We start from the raw sequence: 21,054 nt of genomic DNA on the forward strand, positions 1-21,054 counted from the left end.
GAAATGATACTGAATTGGTAGGAAGATCAGGTCGTCTAAAGGGAAGAAGAGACAAGGCGAGGGGTAGAAATAAGTGCCCGGGTGGCTGAACTGCTGTTGGCTCTTGAATGCTCGTGGCAGTGAAAGTGAAATTGTCCTCTGGGAACCTGGCATTTGTGGCTGTTTAAACAGTTTTCTGTGTTCCTCCAACTCTGTGCTAAGGCTTCCCCTCAACCACCATCTCCTGACACAATCCAGACATCACTTCATCCCAGTGCAGAAAGCCTGACCAGCCCAGAAACGCTGACTTGAGTTTCAGTCGTGAAGGTAGATGCTACTTCATATCAGCAGGGCTCTCCCCACTCCCTCAAAAGAAGACCGAAAAAGAAATGAGAGAAGCTACTTAGAGTTGCTTAGTGGGCTTAGGGTACACATTGGCAGATGCCTCCATTAACCGTGTGTGTTTTGAAGTTGTAAAATCGAGTAATGGTCACTGCTTTGATGGTCAAGCTGCTTAAATGAATGGTAACAAATATGCTCACTTGTGTTCATTATTAACAAAACAACAGTGCGTATATACACCAAGTGTTACTAGAGACCCGTTAATATGTTAAAAAAGAGGCAAAGACAGTTTAAAAGCCAATTAAAAAATAATAAACATCAGTGGAAGATAGATTCAGTGGCTTTACTGGAAAAACTCGTGTTCAAACCCTCAGAAGCACCTTCTCCTTTGACTTACAGTTCTTACCTATCCCTAGTAGTTATCATAATATACAGCCTGTTTTTAGTACTTTGGTGGAAAGAAACAAAACGATATGTATCTGTAATGAAACTTCTGCTAATATTGAAGCTGTGTACTGAGTCTTGCTGGTTTATGGCGGTTTGATATATGGCCTGTGATGCGTGGTTGCCTCACCAAGGGTGCTAATCTCAGTCAGCATAACTGTGGCCAGAGTAATCTCAGAGGTGTGTAATTTAAAGACAGCACGCTCAAGCGTCAGGAATGAGGCCTGGCTGCTTTCTCAGGGAGACCAAGCAAGAACAATGCAATAAATCCCGATTTACAGAGGCGTTAGTTTGCTGTTTTTTTCTTTAAATTAAACGTGATGGCCATTCATGAAACACTTCGCATTATCCCCATGCTTTTACCTGAATGACTTTATTTAATCCTATTAGTACCTTTATATCACAGATGAGAGACAGGAAGGGGAGGTAAGTGACATGCCTTGATGGCATGTGAGGGTGGGGTGGGTTAGCAGGCAGGCAAGGTGGTCAGGCAAGGTGGTGTAGCAGCAGAGTCTCCATTCTGGCTCCTGAGAGATTGCCCTGTCTCTGTTCAAAGAGCTCAGACCTCAGGTCCCACAGCTCAGTCTGTCCATTTTAAATGGTACTGTCTCCTTCCCCTTGGATTAGTTCTAGAGACAACTGTGATCATGGATGTGAAAGTATTTTGGAAGTTTAAATAATTCAAATATGTGATACTATAATTAAATGCTGCCATCCTAGCATGGTGTAGTTTCCTTGAGGTAGTTTCAGGCTCACTGTGGAAAGTGTTAGGATGGTTGATTTGAGACACCAGAAGTGTCCTTGTGCTGACCTCATGGTTTTCTTCCTGGCTGCACTTGAGAATCATCCTATACCGACACCATGGGGTGAGGGAGGTTTAAACCCTCTGAGTGATTCTAATAAGCATGAAGATGGAGCTTTAGAAACAGGTGGCTAATTTCACAAAAATTGCAACTGTGTTTTGTGTTTGCTTTCAAATAAAGTTTTATTTTTAAAGAGGTTTTATTTTTATATGTGTCTCTCTGTGGGTATGTGCACACCAGTGTAGTGCCTGCAGAGTCCAGGAAAAGGTGTTGGATCACCTAGAATGGCAGTAGTTTTGGGCTGCTAGACATGGTTACTTTAAACCAAACTCAAGGCCTTTGGAGGAACAGGAAGCACGCTTAACCGAGTTTTTGTGTATGGCAGGCATGGATGTGTGTATGCTTTGTATATGGCATCCAGCCATGTATGTATATTTTGTATGTGGCATTCATCTATGTGTATATATTTTGTGACATTCATGCATGTATATGTGTTTTATGTGTGGCATGTGTGTGTATGTATGTGTGTATGTGTTTTGTGTGTGACAAGTGTACATATGTATGTTTTGTGTGTGGTAGTTTGTGCACATGTGTGTTTTGTGTGTACCAGGCATGCATGTGTATATGTTTTGTGTGTGTCAGGCATGTGAGTATATGTTTTGAGTGTAGGAGGTATGCATGTGTATATGTTTTTTGTGTGGCAGGGATGTGTGTATTTGTTTTGTGTGTGGCAGTCATATGAGTGTATATTTTGTGTGTAGCAGGCATATGTGTGTGTGTTTCCTGTGGGACAGGTATACATGTATGTATGTTTTGCTCTCACACCGATTTTTTTCACTAAGACAAAAGCAAATGTTGATTAGATTCAACAAGTACTTTAACGTGTACCTGACATTTAAACATAGTATAATTATGAGAAATGTGAAACTTGTCTTATTATTTCAGGTAATCTGCATCTAGGATTGTCTAAGGAAAGTCACTGACAGTCTTTTCTTAATGTGGTAACTTCTACCTGTCTGCACTTTCCCCTCAGATTCCCAGGAAGTCGAAGCTGGCAGTGCACAGGAACCTCAGAGACGATGAAGGTTTTATCATCAGGCACTTTGCAGGGGCAGTGTGCTATGAGACAGTGAGTACAACATTGCTTAGCAGAAAATGGTTGGTGTTGAAGCCACAACTGCAGTATGGCAGCCTCTGGCTTTTTGCACTGGAATAGCTTTACAAATTCAGCTCCTTGATGCACTAATCACCCACACTGAAGTGGCCTGCTCTCTTGGTCAGTGTGGAAACAGAACATTTGTGTTTTCTCAGAGCTCAGTTAGGGGATGTTTATCACAATGTGGATGGAAACAATTTATTTGATTTTTTTTTTCAGACCCAATTTGTGGAAAAAAATAATGATGCACTCCATATGTCTCTTGAATCCTTGATTTGTGAATCCAGGGATAAGTTTATACGGGCATTATTTGAATCATCCACAAATAACAACAAAGATACAAAACAAAAGGCAGGAAAACTTAGCTTCATCAGCGTGGGAAACAAATTCAAGGTATTTGTGCTACATAACTTAATTGAAGGGTTTTGTTTTGGCTGTATTTAAAATAAAAACCATTGTTTTATATTGTAAAGTGGATCATGTAGCGCATGGAAGTGCCCCAGGTATGTCTCAAGAGAAGACCCTGCATTATCAATGCTTGTATGTACCATCTGATTGTGGTCATAGTAACCGAGTCTACAGAAATGCTTGTATTTCCAGACTGTGTTTGCACACAGCAATCTGATTGATTCTCCTAATGTTCTTGCTTCTGCATACTGCCTGGGTGACCTTCAAGCCTTCTCTTTCCCACATGTTTTCTGTTCCCTTCCTTATTCAGCAGTTCTGTTTAGCTGCAGTAGTTCAGCTCCAGCTGGCTAGAGAGGACTAGTTGAGTTGAGAGAGGAAAAGCAGGCACATCCAGGCTTCAGGTAAATGATCACCTTCACAGCATGGCTGCTATGCTAAGGAGCCCGTCTCAAGTTAATGGTTCTGTTTGTGATTCATTTTCAACGCAGTTTCTCTCGTGGCATCATGGGCATGCATATTACAGTAAAATTTAATTAGAGCTTTTGATAACTTTTATAAAAGAGAAGTGCTCTGGTGTGGAAAACGCTTTAATTTGCTTATCTAATGTTAAAGAATAATTTATTTTATTAATTTTGAATCCGAAATTAATTCTTAAAATCTAAAAAGGAATGTTTCAAAACAAGGTGTGTTTTAGTGATAGAATGCTGTTAATTATTGTTCAGTATTGCTTATAATCATTGCTTAGTATAGAAAAACCTTTAGTAAATAATTGCAATGTGTAGAACAAAGAAATACAATTAAATTCTCTGTTTATTTCCAGTAAGTATCACTATATTTTCTATACAACTGCATTTTGCCTTTTGAAATGCATACTTTAAATATTAAAAATGATATAATTAAGAACAGTATTTATATAAAGCAGTGGTTCTTAACCTTCCTAATGCTGTGACTCTTTACTACAGTTCCTCATGTTGTGGTGACCCTAACCATAAAATTATTTTCATTGTTACTTCATAACTGTAATTTTGCTACTGTTATGAATCATAATGTAAATACTTGATATGCAGGACATCTGATATGTGACCCATGTGAAAGGGTCAGTCAACCCCAAACAGGTCATAACCTACAAGTTAAGAACCACTTATATAAATAGTACTGTGGTACTAGCTAGTAGCACAAACCTCAAATCCCTTTTGGGTTGAAATGGGCCCTAACCTGGGCTTGGTGACACATGTCTGTAATCCCAGATCAGGGGAATTAGAACTAGGAGGATCAGGAGTTCAAGGCTAATCTCTGGTACCTGGATCAAGATCAGCCTGAGCTATGTGAGACCCTGTCTCAAAGCCAAAACCCAAACCAGACGAACAAAACAAAAAAAAGAGAAAGAATTGACATGGATCCTAAATATCTAACTTGATGCTTACATTTCTAAAAGCTAAGTTTCTTTTCAAAGCTTTCAAAATATAAATATTGAAGAATAATCATAAAACATTTTTAAGTCGCTGAATATGAAGGTTTGAATTTTGTATTCAAATTAGGATGTATTAATTATAAGTTCTTGATATACTCAGTGTCAATATTTTTTTCTAGTATTTTTCCATTCCAGATTAAACATTTGATAACAGGTTGGTCTGAAAACAGCACATGGGCTAAGTGTGGTATCATGGCTCCCGTGGTCCCAGGTGACTCAGGAGACCAACAAGGAGGATCACTTGAGCCTAGGCACTCAGGGCCAGGCTGGGGAACATAACCATCAGACCCCTCCTCAGAAAACAAATCACATCATCTCATATGAATATAGTGATATTACTACTAAAAATGTACTTAAAATAATAAACAGTATAAATAATCTTTAACTGGAGGGTTTAAATACCTTGTAACTATATATATAATATCTACTTTTTGCACTGATTGCAAAAACTCTGAGTGATAGGAATAAAATATTCTACCTGTTTTTCTCTGATATGCTAAAGAATGAAGTATTTTTTTTTTTAATTTTGAAACAGGGTCTCATTATGTAGCTTTGGCTGATCTGAAACTCATAATAGGATGACCTTGAACTCATAGAAATCCACTGGCATCTGCCTCCTGAGTGCTGGGATTAAAGACATGTGCTACCATTCTGGGCTGATATGAAATCTTAATAGGACTCTTAACTTTAAAGATACTTCAATAGCTCGTTAAATTAAATGTGAGCTGTCTAAGACAAACAGAAAGCAGGCTCCATTGCAGTAACACACCAGTTATCCAGTGCCGTGGGACCAAGCATTTTTCCACCACTTACTGATAGTGTTTTAGAAAAAGTAATTATTTTTGCTGGAAATCTTATTATATTATAAACACGAATATTTGTGTCTTTAAAAATAAAATAAAGGGCTAGAGAGATGGCTTAGAGGTTGGGTGTGTACTGCTCTTGCGGAGGACCCAAGTTCTGTTCCCAGTTCCCACATCAGGTGATCCACATGTGCCTGGAACTAGTTCCGGGAAATCTGAAGCCTCTAGCCTCTGAGGGTAACTGCACTCACTGCAACATGCATACATGTATACATAGTTAACATCAAATCTAAAAATAATTATATAAAAAATGCACATGAAGCCTGATTTGCCAAGAGTACTCCTGCTTCTGGGCTTTGGCTTGTGTTAATGGACTTTTTTTCTATTTTCTCAGCTGTGGCTATTTTATTTTTCCTTCTACTATTCTGACTTTATCTCCATTTTTTTTTTTTGAACAAAACAGCACACTTTGTCTATAGCTTAAAAAGAGTGGATTTATAACCGTTGCTTTCTTTTCAAAGAGGCTGTTGGCTTGCTTTTCAGTTGTCTGGGGTATAGACTGATGTTGACTTCTGTCACCTAGTTATGTGTGATGTTGACTTCTGTCAACTAGTTTTGTGCATGTGACTGTACTCTTCAGTCCCATGACAAATTCATTTTATTCTAATAACACAGTAAGAGAATGAACTTTGATGTCAGAGCTTTGCCATTGCTAGCTCCATGGTCTCAGACACATCATTTTTTTCTCCCTAGATCTTAATAATACCTGTATAACGAGGCTAATAATCTATTCTTAATTAGGTTCATTGTGCTGTATTCTTCGTTGGATTAAATATAACAATACTTAGGAAAAGCTTTCTTTGAGCATTGCCTCATGGAAAAGCATTCAGCAAAGTCTACATGTTACTATTAATTATAGCTATGCTCAACACAATATGTTAATTTCAGGATTAGCATCTTAATTTGTATTTTCCAAGTAGCATAATAAGTGTTTCAGCATAAAATTACTTTGTAGACTAGCAAAACAAACATAATTTAAGCACACTGAGCCAGGGTAAATTATAATCAGTATTATGAAACTAGGAAAGCATGGTAACTGTATTCATTGTGAAAAATATTTTAAGGAAATTGTTTGAGTTTTAAAAGCACTTGAAATATATAACATTTTAAATTAGGGAAGAGAATTTCTGAAGCTAGATAAAGCAGTTTTGTTTTGCTATGCTGCATGAGCTAATCCTGCTGTACACACAGTGCTCATTTTAAACACCTCAGCCTTCATAGCACGTGACACGGCGGTGCCTTGTTTGATCCATACTCAGATACTGCACTGCAGCTTTCACACTGCGTATATCCCCCCCCCATCTTCACATGCTTCCCTTCATTGCTCATATAGTTTTCCTTATTCATCTTCTTTGTTAGTGTCACTAATTTTCAGCCTTAATTATACAAGTTCTGTGTTAATAATGTAAGTTGTTGTCCTTGACATTTCATTAGCCACTTTGCATGATGCTGCCTGTTACAAAGTTTGTGTGCCAGGTTATTATAATATGTTACATGTGGATGTTTTTGCATGTTATTTTACTCTAATAGTGGCGAGTCAATATTAATTCATTTCCATTGTGCATTTTGATTTTTTAAAATAATCTTGTCTTCTTTTCTTTTCTAGACACAGTTAAATTTGCTTCTGGATAAACTACGAAGTACTGTGAGTATGCTTAAGAAGAAAACATGTTTTTGAAACGGTCTTTTGAAATGATTATTAGTGGTTATTCAAGTAAGCACAGTAACCCTTGGATAATGAGAGGTATATTTTAAACCACATTCTATTTCAAAAAGAACTCGGTTTTTAGAGGGCTGGAATTTAACTCAGTGCTAGACTTTTAGCTCGTAAGCATGAGGTTCGGGATGCCAGCCCCAGTGCACACCCCAACATATGCACACATAGCCACAGACACACCCAGCCATACCCCAAACCACACCCCACATGCATACATACCCACAGCCACAGCCACACCTACACCCACACCCACATACACAAACAGTCAGCTTTTGAGATGGTAAGATGTTTATTATTAGTTTTTTAAAAATTTTTTATTCATTTTTTACATATCAACCACAGATTCCCCTCTCATCCCTCCTCCCACTCCTTCCCTGCCTTCCTCTCTGACCCACCTCGCATCCCATCCCTTCCTCCAAAAGGGTAAGTCCTCCCATGGAGGAGCAGGGGACAGCAAAAACTGGTACATTCAGTTGAGGAAGGACCAAGTCACTCCCCTTTGCATCAGGGGTGAGCAAGGTGTCTGACCATAGGTAATGGGATCCAGAAAGCCAGCTCATGCACCAGGGATAGATCCTGATCCCACTGCCAGGGGCCCCTCAAACAGACACAGCTACACTACTGTCTCCCGTATGCAGAGGGTCTAGTCCAGTCCCATGCAGGTTCCATGGCTGTTGGTATAAAGTTCGTGAGTTCAGTTTCTGAGGATTTCTCCATCATGATCTTGACCCCCTTGCTCATATATAATCCCTCTTCTCTCTCTTCGACTGGACTCCCAGAGCTTGGCCTAGTGCTTGGTTGTGGATCTCTACATCTGCTTCCATCTGTTACTGGCTGTAGCCTCTATGATGACAGTTAGGGTATTCACCAATCTGATTCCCAGGGCAGGCCAGTTCAGGCACCCTCAACACTATTGCTAGTAGTATAATCTGGGGTCATCCTTGTGGATTCCTGGGAATTTCCCTAGCACCCAGTTTTTCCCTTACCCCATAATTTCTCCCTTATACCATAATGTCTCCCTCTATCAAGATATCTCTTTCATTGCTCTCTCACTCCGTCCCTCCCCAAGCTCGACCATTCCGTTCCCTCATGTTCTCATCTCCCATCCCCTCTCCTCCATTGCCCCCCTTATCCACAGTTTACTAATGGAGATCTCATTTGTTTCCCCTTCCCAAGGTGATCCCTCTTAGGGTCCTCCTTGTTTCCTAGCATCTCTTGAGCTGTGGGTTGTAGTCTGGTTATCCTTTGCTTTACCTCTAGTATCCACTTATGAGTTGAGTACATACTATGTTTATCTTTCTGAGTCTGGGTTACCTCACTCAGGATGATATTTTCTAGTTCCATTCATTTGCCTGCAAATTTCATGACATTGTTTTTTCCAGCTGCGTAATACTCCATTGTGTATATGTACCACATTTTCTTTATCCATTCTTTGGTTGAGAGGCATCTAGGTTGCTTCCAGGTTCTGGCTATTATGAATAATGCTGCTATGAACATAGTTGAGCAAGTATCCTTGTGATATGATTGAGTGTTCCTTGGGTATATGCCCAAGAGTGGGTATCATTGGGTCTTAAGGTAGATTGATTCCCAATTTTCTGAGAAACCATAATACTAATTTCCAAAGTGGCTGTAAAAGTTTTCACTCCCATTAACAGTGGAGGAATGTTCTCCTTGCTCCACACCCTTTCCAACATAAGCTGTCATCAGTGTTTTTTATCTTAGTCATTTTGACAGGTGTAAGATGGTATCTCAGAGTCATTTTGATTTGCATTTCCCTGATGACTAAGGATGTTGAGCAATTCCTTAAATGTCTTTTGGCCATTTGGGATTCTTCTGTTGAGAATTCTGTTTAGCTCTATAGCACATTTTTTAATTGTACTGTTGAGCATTTTGATGTCTAATTTCTTGAGTTCTTTATATATTCTGGATATTAGCCCTCTGTCAGATGTGGGGTTGGTGAAGATCTTTTCCCATTCTGTAGGCTGTCGTTTTGTCTCAATTACTGTGTCCTTTGCCTTACAGAAGCTTCTCAGTTTTAAGAGGTCCCATTTATTAATTGCTGCTCTCAGTGTCTGTGCTACTGGTGTTATATTGAAAATAGTAATTATAAAAAAGAGACATTTTAATATTAAAGATAAAACATGCAATTTATTATAGTAAGACTCTTCAGACATGACAGTGTGCTACAGACAAAAATGAACTCAATATTTTTCTGTCCTTTATACATACCAAGCTTACTACAAGTTCATCTTTTAACTACATTTATAGCTCAGGCTGGCCCTGAACTTACAATGACCCTATCTTTGCCCCAGTGCCCCAGGGATTATAGGTGTGACTTACTATACCCGGTTCACCCCAGTGTTTTGATGGAAAAACGAAACACATGTAGAAAGAAATCCTAATTGCTGAGTATGGTGGCACACACCTGGCAGTCCTAGAATTTAGGAAGTTGAGGCTGGAGGCTCTTAAGTTTGAGGCCAGCTTGGCTTACAAAGCGAGAGTTTGTCTTTATAAAACAAAATGAAAAAGAAAGACAATGAATATGTGGGTTATATAGAAAAACTGGGATTCCAAGGAAAGGCTTTTTTTTTTTTTTGTACATATCAGAGTTCAACTTCATACTCTTCCCTTTAAGTCACCAGTCATTTCCAGCAGCCAAACGGTCACTCTGTCTAAGCTGTTACTGCTTTACTTACTGATGAATTTGCCTTGGAGCCATCCAGAAAATCATGAAGTTTCTGAGTCCAAAATATTTGACTCATAAGAGCTATGCCATCTTGTAAAAATATAGTATGTTTTTGAGAAATTCATACATGTGTATAATGTATTTGATCGAGTTCACCCGCCCTCTTCCTTCCTTTGAGTACTTTTCAAATGTCAAGTCTTACGAGGAGGTTGTTTTATTTTCATTTCCCAGAGTACACTGCTCTAAAATGATGAGGTGATTATGGTTTGTAGAAACATGTCATCCAAGTGTCTGTGGTGAGCATCATTATTGAAATAGTTATTCAGGGTTGTATGGTGGCCACTTTGAAGAGAAGCAGCTGTTTGACTGTCTGCTACGTTATCTTCTGCACACAGCACTTCCATTGTGGTACAAACAGTATTCTTTCTGCCTCGTTCAGTGAAATATGATCACCACATGGAAGCCCTTAAGTTTTGAAAATATTGCTTAACAAACAAAACACACAGTGATGCCATTGGAGACCTGTATATCCTTGAAATTGAATGAAAATACTGATTTATGTTTGTGTTTTGTTTGCTTACATTTTAGCCTAAATTTTAAATGGCATTATTTTTATTTCCTGTCCCAGCCTCTGTAGAGGCCAGAGATCTAGCTAAGTGATAGAATGTTTGCCTGTGTGTATGCAAGGCCCGGCCCTGAAAAACAAAAAGCCAAACCCTCCATGAGGAGATCGAGTTAAGCCTACAGAGTGCATTGTTCAAATGGGATGAAATTCTTTGCAGTGAAAGACTTTTCAGAATGATTTTTGACATTCAAAACTAAAATGCCATCTTGCTAATATTTAAAGTGTAGGCATTCATTTCAAGGTTCAAATTATAGAACTATGACAATAAAACTCTAAGTCCCTTTGTAGTTATTATGTGTTGTTAACATGAATGTGTTGTGAAAGTTGGTGGTGTTCATAGGTACAGAAATGTAAAGATGCTATACGTACAACCTTAAAAAGTATTTCTTATTCTTTCAGGGAGCAAGCTTCATTCGCTGCATAAAACCCAACTTAAAGATGACAAGTCACCACTTCGAAGGTGCCCAAATTCTGTCTCAACTTCAGTGTTCAGGTATTTCTATATTTTCATATTCTGTCACAATATCTTCAAGCAATAGCTTACCATCCCATAATTCGAAGCAAAGCGTAGGAAGCAGATAGCTTGAGAAACCTTGACTTCTAGTTTTTGTGAAGTAATATCACGGAATTAGGCATGATAAAGAACTTGTGACTGGCAAACCCGGCGCTCTACGCAGGCTGCTTCTGGGCAGCCTCAGTCCACGGTAGTCCTCATTTCCCACGCAGCTGGGGTAAGAGGGGGTTGGTGTCCTTGCTTCTCCTCCACTGTTTGTGGGGGAAAAAAAAATCAAAACAGGATGAAGCCCTTGGGCTCTGTGGCACTTTTATGAACTTGATTGATCTGTCACTTCCAGCCCGGGCCCTGGCTTCGCTCAGTCCCAGAAGCCCCAGGCTCGGACACTCTGTGCCCATGCATCCCCAGCATAGCTGCTGCCTTGCTTTTTCTGGGGTTTGCTTTGGTCCAGCTCAGGCCCTGCTGCTTCTCAAACCCGGCTGTCCTCTGACCTTATTCTGTTCCTCTCAGAGGCCAATTTACAGCAAGTCTAAGGTCTCTTTAAGTAAAGTCTTTTCAGAGCCCTGCATTTAATTTTGTGTTAGAGTCCTCCCCAGATGAGGCAGGCTTCAGTTTTCTTGACATCTGGGTCTATTGCTAACTCTTCTCTCTAAACTTTAGCTGTTAAGAATTTAATCCAATGCTTTCTCTTCATCTGCTCAGGACTGGTAGGCCAGCCAGGTTGGCACCACTTCAATTCCTGGTCACTGACCTTTCGGGGCCCTCAAACCTCTCCTGCCAAGTTTCCCTGCTCCATACATTTCTGTTCTCTGCAGAGCCAGCCAGCTTCCCGCCCCCAGCCCCTCTTGCTCTCTTTAGAGCTCTGCCAGGAGATGGCTTCTCGTGCTGCCAAGCACTTCTGCCTGTCTGCATCCCCTTCACCCGCTTCTGGTCTGTTAGAAGCAGGAAACTCCTGTCCCTGGTACGTGTAGTCCCTTCCTGCCTCTCATGAGCCAGCAGTGCTGATTAAGTGCTGGGCCAGGCCCCATGGGACTGAGCGCCCCATTTCCACTAGAACACACTTACTCTCCTCTGTCACACACATGCTTTCCAGATTCGCCTTTTCTTTTTTTTTTTTCCTAGTTCTTTTTCTCTTTGCCACTCTCGTTTTGATTTCTCTGCCTCCTGCCTCCCATTCCTTCTGTAACCCCTGGTGACACCCAGTACAGTAACCAGGGGGTTGACACTATGAACCCTGGAGCATTTGAAATGGGGCTGGTGGGACTTCTGTAGAAGTGATTTTAAGTTTTATTCCCTACTAAAATGTAAACACTATGTGTGCCTGGCGCAGCTCAGGGCCTGCGGCCAGTGACTGCCGTGTTGGGGTAGTGCGGCCATATTCTGTCTCTTTCCCCAGCACTGTGTGATTGACACGGTGAAGGCTGTGGCTTCCCACCTGAAGCTGACGCCTCCTCTCGCTTCCTTGCTGCAGCTGCCCACGTATCCTTGCATCTGCTCCATGCATTGTGGACATGTGCAGCATCGTGACTTCACCGTTCAGCTCTGACCAAGTCTTCTTACAGCTTGTAGTGCTCTGATGGCTCCTGATGGGTATTGGGGTGCAGAGTGCAATCCGGGTGCTAGCCTCTGGCTGTGTGTCCCTAGCTCCCCTCTTTCCACTCTCTTCTGTCGGTGCCCCAGCCACACAGATTTGCTCTTAGCACTCCATTCCCTCCCACTGCGGGGTCTAGGTACGTGCTGCTTCCTGTCAGGATATCTTTCCTTCATCCTTCATGTGTCAGCCGAGTACTGCTTCCTAAGAAAGCCAGCCTTGATCCTGGCCCCAAAGGTGCATTTGTTCATGGTGCTGAGGTCTGGCACTTCCATTCCACAGCCGCAGTTACAGATTTTGTGTGTACTTGTATAGTTCTTCATGAGACCAGTGAGCTGTCCACTGTGTGCTGTCTACTGTGCATCAGTCCGCTAGTATAATTATTATATATAATATATTATATACAGTTATTTGAAGTTTCCCTCCAGGAACTGTGTTTTGGCTTCCTCAAAGTCCTGGTCTTTCTAGTGTGTATTAGACTAATTCATCATTGAATGGAATGTACAGTCTATCAGATACAAAAATATATTTGTGATTAATTTTAAACAAATACTGGAAAGTCAACCAATATTTTTTCTGCATATACTAATGAGGGACTCTTTTTGCACAGTAACTACGTTTGTTTGAAACCCTTTGCATATACATTACAGAGGAGTCCAGTATCTAGCATGCCCTTACTCTGGTGTTACTTAACGAATATGTTCTGAAAAACACGGCAGTGATACATTTTGTATACTGTCTTTAAGGTGATTTTCATGACCTTGAATTTGACTTTTTTCCCTGTTAGGATTTTTACAAAGAGCATCTAGCATCTTTGTAAAGCACATGTAGTTCCGTTGTGTGTTTAGATTAACAGAGCATAGCTTACTGGAGAGTTAGTGGGATTCCTCCTTCACACAGAGTGTATTTTAACATGGTCAGCTGAGTCGTAGTTTAACAGGTGACACCATTTCATTGTCAAAAACTGTGACAATGCTAACCAAACCTTACTTATTTTTTCCTACTAGCACATCTGAGAACTAAATCTTGTTCTGGCCATTCATGAGTTCAAAGCCAGCCTGAACTACATAGCCAAGAACTAGGGCTGTAGCTCAGTCCGGTGGTAGAATACTTGTTTTAACATGTGCAAAGCCCTGGTTCTGTCCTCAGAACTGCAAGGAAAAAAAGAGTGGTCTCCATGTGTTGATTTAATCAGTATACATTATGCCTCAGATATACTTTTATTCTGGTTAGTTAAATCCCAGTTCCCTAATCAATGCATTATTTTATGAGTGTAATACAATTTTAATGAATAGGTCTTTATTTCTGCTTGTTTTGTTTGTTTGTTTTTCTGTTGTAAGCAGTGACTGGATGTCTGGACAGTCTCCACATGTCTTTCTCCATAAGTGAGAAAATTGTAATTTAGATTCATAAAAAAGAAATTATATAAAAGATAAATGTTTACAAGTTGCTATCTAAAGCTATTCCCTTGGCATACTCTCTCACAGAGTTTTAATGTTTTTTGCAGTCCAATAGGCTAGCATTCAATCTGTAGAGAAGAGCCATCATTTCCTAGATTATTTTAAAATTAAAAATGCACTTATTAAAAATTATATTCTATATTTTACATTTTAATTTTTTCCAACTGGAATTCATTTTGGCATAAGGAATAAAGAATAGGTATATTATCATTTTTGTTTTCCACATATGCTACTCATATTCATATTTTTACCCCTCCTAATTTCTTTAATATTGATTTAATAACTACATCTTAATCATTTGAAAATAGAGCTATTATTGTTAAACAAGCACTCATATTAATGCAGTTAACAAAAATGACCAACCAGGCGGTGGTGGCGCACGCCTTTAATCCCAGCACTATGGAGGCAGAGCCAGGTGGATCTCTGGGAGTTGGAGGCCAGCCTGGTCTACAGATCAAGATCCAGGATAGGCACCAAAACTACACAGAGAAACCCTGTCTAGAAACCAACCAACCAACCAGCCAAATAAACAAACAAAAATGACCATTTGTTACAGTAATTTTTACTTGGATTTTGTTTTTGTGGTGGTAGAGATGGAACCCACGGACTCCTGAGCTCGAGATGTGTGCCCCACCACTAGGTTATGCCCTCAGCTCCCAGCACAGTATTTTTATTGAATGACCCTACTGCTTGTTGACTTTTGTGACTGTGTCTGAACACCAAGTCTGAGTGTGTGAAAATCCTTGAGCTTTTTTTTTTTTTTTTTTGTCTGTGATATTAAAGATGTGGATTCTATTTGACTTTTCATTTAGGCTGTTCTGTTTTTCTGTTTGAAGGAGAATTAGTGTAAGATACTCTTCTAGTTTGCTGCTTATTTCTGTGTCTAACACCATAACCAAAAGTAACTCGGTGGAAGAAAGGGTTATTTCATCTTCCAACCTCGAGTCATGCTCGTCACTGAGGGAAGTCGGGGCTGGAACTCAGGGCGGGAACGTGGAGGCAGAAACTGAAGCACACACTGGAGAAACACTTGACTGGCTTTCTCAGCTACCTTTCTTACACAACCCAAGACCCAGGACCACCTGTCCAGGGGTGACACCACCCGTAATGGCCTGGGCCCTCCCTCCTCAATCATTAGGCAAGAAAATGCCTCACGGACTTGCCTACAGGACAATGAGGCAGTTTTCTCTACTGATGATCTCCCTTCCCCGATGACTTCAGTTTGTTTCAAGTTGACAAAGAACAACAACAACAACAACAAAAACCAACCAGCACAGATACTTTCTACTAAAACTCCTATCTGGTGAATATCAGGATGACAGGGAAGATGAGAGAAGGCAGGGTTTCTTCTTCTGTAACTCTTGTGTTGTCCTGCTGTCCAGCCTGACCGGAAAAGCCCAGGTTGACCCAAGGCTCAGATTTACCATTTATTAGAGTTAAATTAATAATTTATATTTATCCCATGGACTCGACTTCACAACCAATAGATTAGTTTCTTTAGTAGAAGAGGTCTGATTTTGAGGCTGGAGCTAGAACCTAGGGCCTTGGGCATGCAAGGCTATTGTTCTCCTTGGGAGCTATTGTCCCAAACTGGTAGAAGGGTGTGTGTGTGTGTGTGTGTGTGTGTGTGTGAGAGAGAGAGAGAGAGAGAGAGAGAGAGAGAGAGAGAGAGAGAGAAAGGGAGAGAGATATATGTTATATTACGCATACTGTTTAAATAATAAATTCTCTTTTGCTTTCTATTAGTTCTTGGGAAGACATAGAAATGGGGAGAGTGGCCAAATGCAGGATTTTGCTTTATATACTTTTAATTGTGGATTTTGAAAAGATAGAAATCATACTGGAGCCTTCTAGATGGGCTGCCTCTGAGAAAGGGTCAGCTATGCTGGTTTTACATGGGATTTCATTCTGGTTGTTTTAAGTGATAAATAAGTTGGGGCATACTGACTGGAGGTGTATTTCCTGTGTAGTGCCTCACTGTGGATACTTTCCCTCTATAAGTTGTCTTTTCATAAGCATTCACTTGTAAAATTGGTGAGTCACTCACATGTTACCCTGTGCTTCTGTATTGTGACTGGGAATTATTTGTGCTCACGACTCTAGGAATGGTGTCTGTGTTGGACTTGATGCAAGGAGGTTTCCCTTCAAGAGCCTCATTTCACGAACTCTATAATATGTACAAAAAGTACATGCCAGATAAACTTGCAAGACTGGACCCAAGGCTGTTTTGTAAGGTATAAATGCTGCTTCAATACAAATTTCTTAGCAACAAATCTTTCCTATTAATTTCTAGTTGGAACTCAACTTTTCAAATCTGTTTTTCAGGCTCTTTTTAAAGCTTTGGGATTAAATGAAGTTGACTACAAGTTTGGGCTAACTAAAGTATTTTTCAGACCTGGCAAGGTAAATATGTATTTATTTTAAACTTTAGCATATGATAATTGGGCTTGGTATGTATTTTCTTAGTTATTAGTGATTTATATTATTACTATATTACATATAACAGTGTGAAAATATGTTTCTATTCACACAGATTTTCTGTTTGGGGGTGTTTCATATTCTGAGTTTAAATTTTAGTTTTAATCAATATTGGTATCAGAGCGTTGTTGAATTTTTTCTTAAATAAGGAATATCCAAATATCTCTAACATTTAATATAAGTTGAAAGCATTTCTAGAATATGTTAACTTTTGGACCAGTTAGATAGCTCAGCATGTAACCAAAGCTGGCCTATCTAATTGTCCCAGACTCCTAAATGCTAGGATTATAAACATGTGCCACCTTGCTTGGTGAGGTTTCATAATATTTTGGAGTCTTCATTGTGAGAGAGTTTCACTGGAGTGTGGTAGACATATAAAGCATATGAAATTGGACTGGAGTTTGTGCTGACTGTTGCCAAATTTTACGGTGAAGGGGTATGTAAACACAACATAAATTAGGTTGTAATTTTTGGCTAACATAGATAGTGCTGTCATTGAGATAGTCACCGACTGTAGACTACTTCCTAGCTAACTGTATTCTGTACACAAACACCTAAGGCTGTTCACAAGTGTTAATAATAACATTTCCACATCCCTAACATTTAAAATACCGACTTAATTATTACATCCTTAGAACCGTAAACCTAAGTGTTGTTATTGCAGCTAAATAACCAATTGCACCAGTCCACTATGTCGAGCATCTTGAGGACGAGTTAATGATCATCTGACTTCACATTTGTGAGCACTGGGTGGAAATGTGTGTTTGCACTAGAAGTAGGGCCTTTTCTCTGTGGTGTCTCTGTCACAGAACCCATACCATTTCCTATGAAAAGCTAAGAGAAAAAAATATAGATGCTCATGGTTGGCTTCGCTTTACTTAGTGTTAGTTACCATAATTTCAGCATTTCTCCCATTTCAGAGGTTTAGTAACTATTTTATTAATAGATGGTTAGAGAAAGTACTCGGATTATTTACCTCCAGAAAGAGGAACAGGGGTTGTTGGAAGCTTAAAGCAAGCAGATTCAGAGTGTGTAGTCTTGTTATACCTTTAAAGTTTTTATGATTAAAAAACCATTCTGTTGACTGGCATGTGACACCTTTAATGCTTCAGTGTGTTATTTGGTGACAAATTGAAATAATTCTGGAATTTGGTGGTAAAGAGCAAAAGTAATACATTTCATTCATTAGCAGCCAAATATCCATTACATTTGTGTGGTCTGTCTCTTAGTTGCAATTTCTTATTTTTGTCTAAAATGGGGGTGGGTGTTGGGAGAGACAATACTTTGGTGGCTCTCCTGTTATAGATGACCTTACTGTCAAGAACTGTGTGGGTGTCTGAGAACTGGCTCAGACATGTTAGCCCTTTTCAACATTTTCCCTCAAATATCTCTGTAATTAGTCATTTAGGAGTTTTTCCTTTTCCTATTTTTGCTGCTCCCTAGGAATAAGTAACCTTCCTAAGCTCCAAAAAAATTGCTAAAGGACAAAAGAAAAGGGCCATGACATGTGGCCAAAGAAGTTTACACTTTCTGCTTACCTTATTAAGATGTCCTTGGAATTGGCTTTCGATGATTTTCAGGAAGTTAGATTTGGAATTTGAAATCCATGTATTTTATTTTCTCTCTATTTGAACACATTTACCCTTTAATGCTGACACTAAGTTGTCTTACTCTTAGTTTGCAGAATTTGATCAGATTATGAAGTCTGACCCTGATCACTTAGCAGAGTTGGTAAAAAGAGTCAATCTTTGGCTCGTCTGTAGTCGCTGGAAGAAAGTTCAGTGGTGTTCACTCTCAGTCATCAAACGTAAGTATTTTCTCTCTGGCATAGTGTCACATTCTTTAATCCCAGCACTTGGCAGGTTGGAGTAGAAGAATTAAGAGTTCAAGTCCTCGGGGTTGGAGAGATGACTCAGTGGTGAAGAGCATGGTGGCTTTTCCAGAGGACCTGGGTTTGATTGCCAGCACCCACATGGCAGCTCACAGCTGTGTGCAATTCAGTCTCGGGGGATCCAATGCCCTCTTCTGGCCTCTGCAGGCATTGTGTGTATGTGGTGCGCAGACTTAAAGGCAGGCAAAACATCCATATGTGAAAGAAAATTAAGGAAGTTCAAGGCCTCCTGGGCTACATAGTGAGGCTCTGTCTCAATAACAACAAAAACCCCAAAGTCCTCACCAAACTTTTTTTTTTTTTTTAATTTCACATCAAGATTGGTTATTTTGGCAGTGAAATGGTCTGAGGGATGTTGTGAGGATGTTGTCCTGGATGCTACTGGACAACTTTGGTTCCTGTTGTGTCTGATGTAATGGTTCCCCGGTACCTCAGCCAGCATTTGTAGACTTATTTTTATCTTTTGAAGGTCCGATGACATTTCCTATCTGAGATCTGTTCTAGGAGTGTTAATTTCTTCCTGTCCTAAGCAATACAGAATTTACTCCCCTTTTCCCCCTTCCTCTCCTTGACCCCCCCAAACCTTCCCATTTTCTCCAATTTTAGCCGAAACTATTTTCTCTCTGCCTAAATGACATCTACATTAGACCTTCTCAATAGATGATCTGTGTTCTGTCTCTCTCTCTCTCTCTCTCTCTCTCTCTCTCTCTCTCTCTGTCTTTATCCCCTCCGCCCTAGGCTATTTAATTTGAAGTGCTGTGTATTGAACTCTGGGCCTTCCAAATGCTAAGTAAGCTGCACCCCTGGATTTCTCTCTCTTTTCTTATTCATGAAATCTCATTAGTTGTTAAATGAGGTGGATTTTGGCTTCAGATAGTATAATCCTTTATTTTCACTGTCAGTTCCTTAGTGCGGCGACCTCTTTTTTATCACTTACATAATAACTTCATTAGTTCCAAAAATTGTTTACTGGCTCCCCGCCCCACTTATCTTTTTTGAACCAAAAGACTTTCCTAGCCCTCCTTCAATAGCTGCAAGGTTTGAGTTCCTAGACTTTCTTTCTGGACTGTAGTTGGGTTTCGGTTTATCTTTGTGGCCTCCCCTGCTCCTCCCCTCTCAGAATTCCTCTTCAGTACACCAGACCAAGCTGAGCTTGAGTGCGTTTCTGCCACATTGTAGCAGCTGCTTACTTCTGGTTTAAAACTTGAGTGAGTGCAGAATATTTTGGATTCCTTGAAGGTCATGGTGAAAGTTGGACTGTTGGAAGTTATATGGAAATCACCATGCTCCCCACACTTACCAGAGTACTTGAAACAATGCTGTGTATGTGGGGGTGGGCAGAGTTAGTAGAGAAATCTTCACTAACAGAAGAGTAAAATTCACTTGGTCTAGCACAAAGGAACTAGGCACATTATTATTGAGATCTTTTGCTAGACAACAGTGCCTGTTTATAAAAAAAAAAAAAACTATAATGAAGAAGAAAAGACAACAGAACCTCTTTCCCCATTATTTTCCAAGTAAACTGTAATTTTTTCCTGTGGGTTCCACGCTTTCACCTTTGTATATAGTACATTTTGGAGGAAAGTGTATGTTATTAAGCCCTTGTACCACATGTCCCATTTGTGGACTGTGTTGTAAAGATACACTATGGCCATTTACCAGATAGGATCTTTGCAGAATGTTAATTGGGAAGCTCTAAAAAAGAAAATCTAAGCTTCAAGTATGCTAGGAAATTCTAGACACTAACAGTTGAAGACCCGTTTACTGTAGGATCCTTAGAGAGCATACCTGTAATGTTCAGTATGAGTTTCCAGAAGGAAGTAAACTGTATTTCCTAAACTCATTTGGCAGGTTAACATTTTAAAAGATATAATATTTATTAGAACATTTTATAGAAATATGGCCCCCGACAGTTTGGTAATAGTAATGTTGCATACTGCAGATACATATGAAATATAATGCTGGCTGCATCAATCATTTTTTTAAATTATTTTTTAAGAATTTACATTAGAAACATTAGACCTCACAGTTCTGATGGCTGGAATAACACATTTATCAAGATTTTTATAAGAATTGCTTTGTGGAAATGAATGGGTTTTTAATTTATGTTTTATTTAAACCAAAATTTTTCTGTCATTTTACTCTTACACATAGTGAAAAACAAAATAAAATATCGAGCTGAAGCATGCATTAAAATGCAGAAAACCATCCGAATGTGGCTTTGCAAAAGGAGACACAAACCACGGTAAGATGAACAGTGTCTAAAGATCTATACAGCGCTACAATATAAAATGGCAATGAAGTCATGGTGAAGAGCAGTTGGGTCCTGCTTTCTTTGCAAATGGTTTGTTTGTGCTGTGTATTCAGAATCAGCTCATTCATTACTTAGCTTGGTGTTCTACCAAAGGGTTTGAGTGCCTGGCAGAAATGTGAGCACTAAAAGGTTGGAATGAAAGGCTGAGAGAGACTGCTCTTCTGGTTACTTCATGCTTTGGGTTTCTTGATGATGCCAAGTTAGATGCTGTGTTGGAAGACACTCAATAGCCTGATCATAATTTTCAAAAATGTTCATAAAATAATCTTGTCTTGCTTGTGTATCATTTCACTGTATATATTTCATTTTCAT

The 21,054-nt window shown here is 39.6% G+C and overlaps 1 protein-coding gene across 10 annotated transcripts in view; it reads left to right on the top strand.

The window, feature by feature from the left end:
• Myo6 (myosin VI) overlaps positions 1-21,054 on the top strand; it is a 142,855-nt gene that overhangs the window by 100,083 nt on the left and 21,718 nt on the right. For all 10 annotated transcript variants that reach the window (XM_037207800.1, XM_037207802.1, XM_028879837.2 and 7 more), the window contains 8 exons: positions 2,602-2,697; positions 2,944-3,117; positions 7,073-7,111; positions 10,894-10,987; positions 16,163-16,293; positions 16,385-16,462; positions 18,215-18,344; positions 20,583-20,673. In XM_037207800.1, the coding sequence (XP_037063695.1) occupies positions 2,602-2,697; positions 2,944-3,117; positions 7,073-7,111; positions 10,894-10,987; positions 16,163-16,293; positions 16,385-16,462; positions 18,215-18,344; positions 20,583-20,673 (833 nt within the window). The remainder of the gene's footprint in view (positions 1-2,601; positions 2,698-2,943; positions 3,118-7,072; positions 7,112-10,893; positions 10,988-16,162; positions 16,294-16,384; positions 16,463-18,214; positions 18,345-20,582; positions 20,674-21,054) is intronic.

The sequence above is a fragment of the Peromyscus leucopus genome, chromosome 7 (assembly GCF_004664715.2).
Source record: "Peromyscus leucopus breed LL Stock chromosome 7, UCI_PerLeu_2.1, whole genome shotgun sequence".
Taxonomy (NCBI): Eukaryota; Metazoa; Chordata; class Mammalia; order Rodentia; family Cricetidae; genus Peromyscus; species Peromyscus leucopus.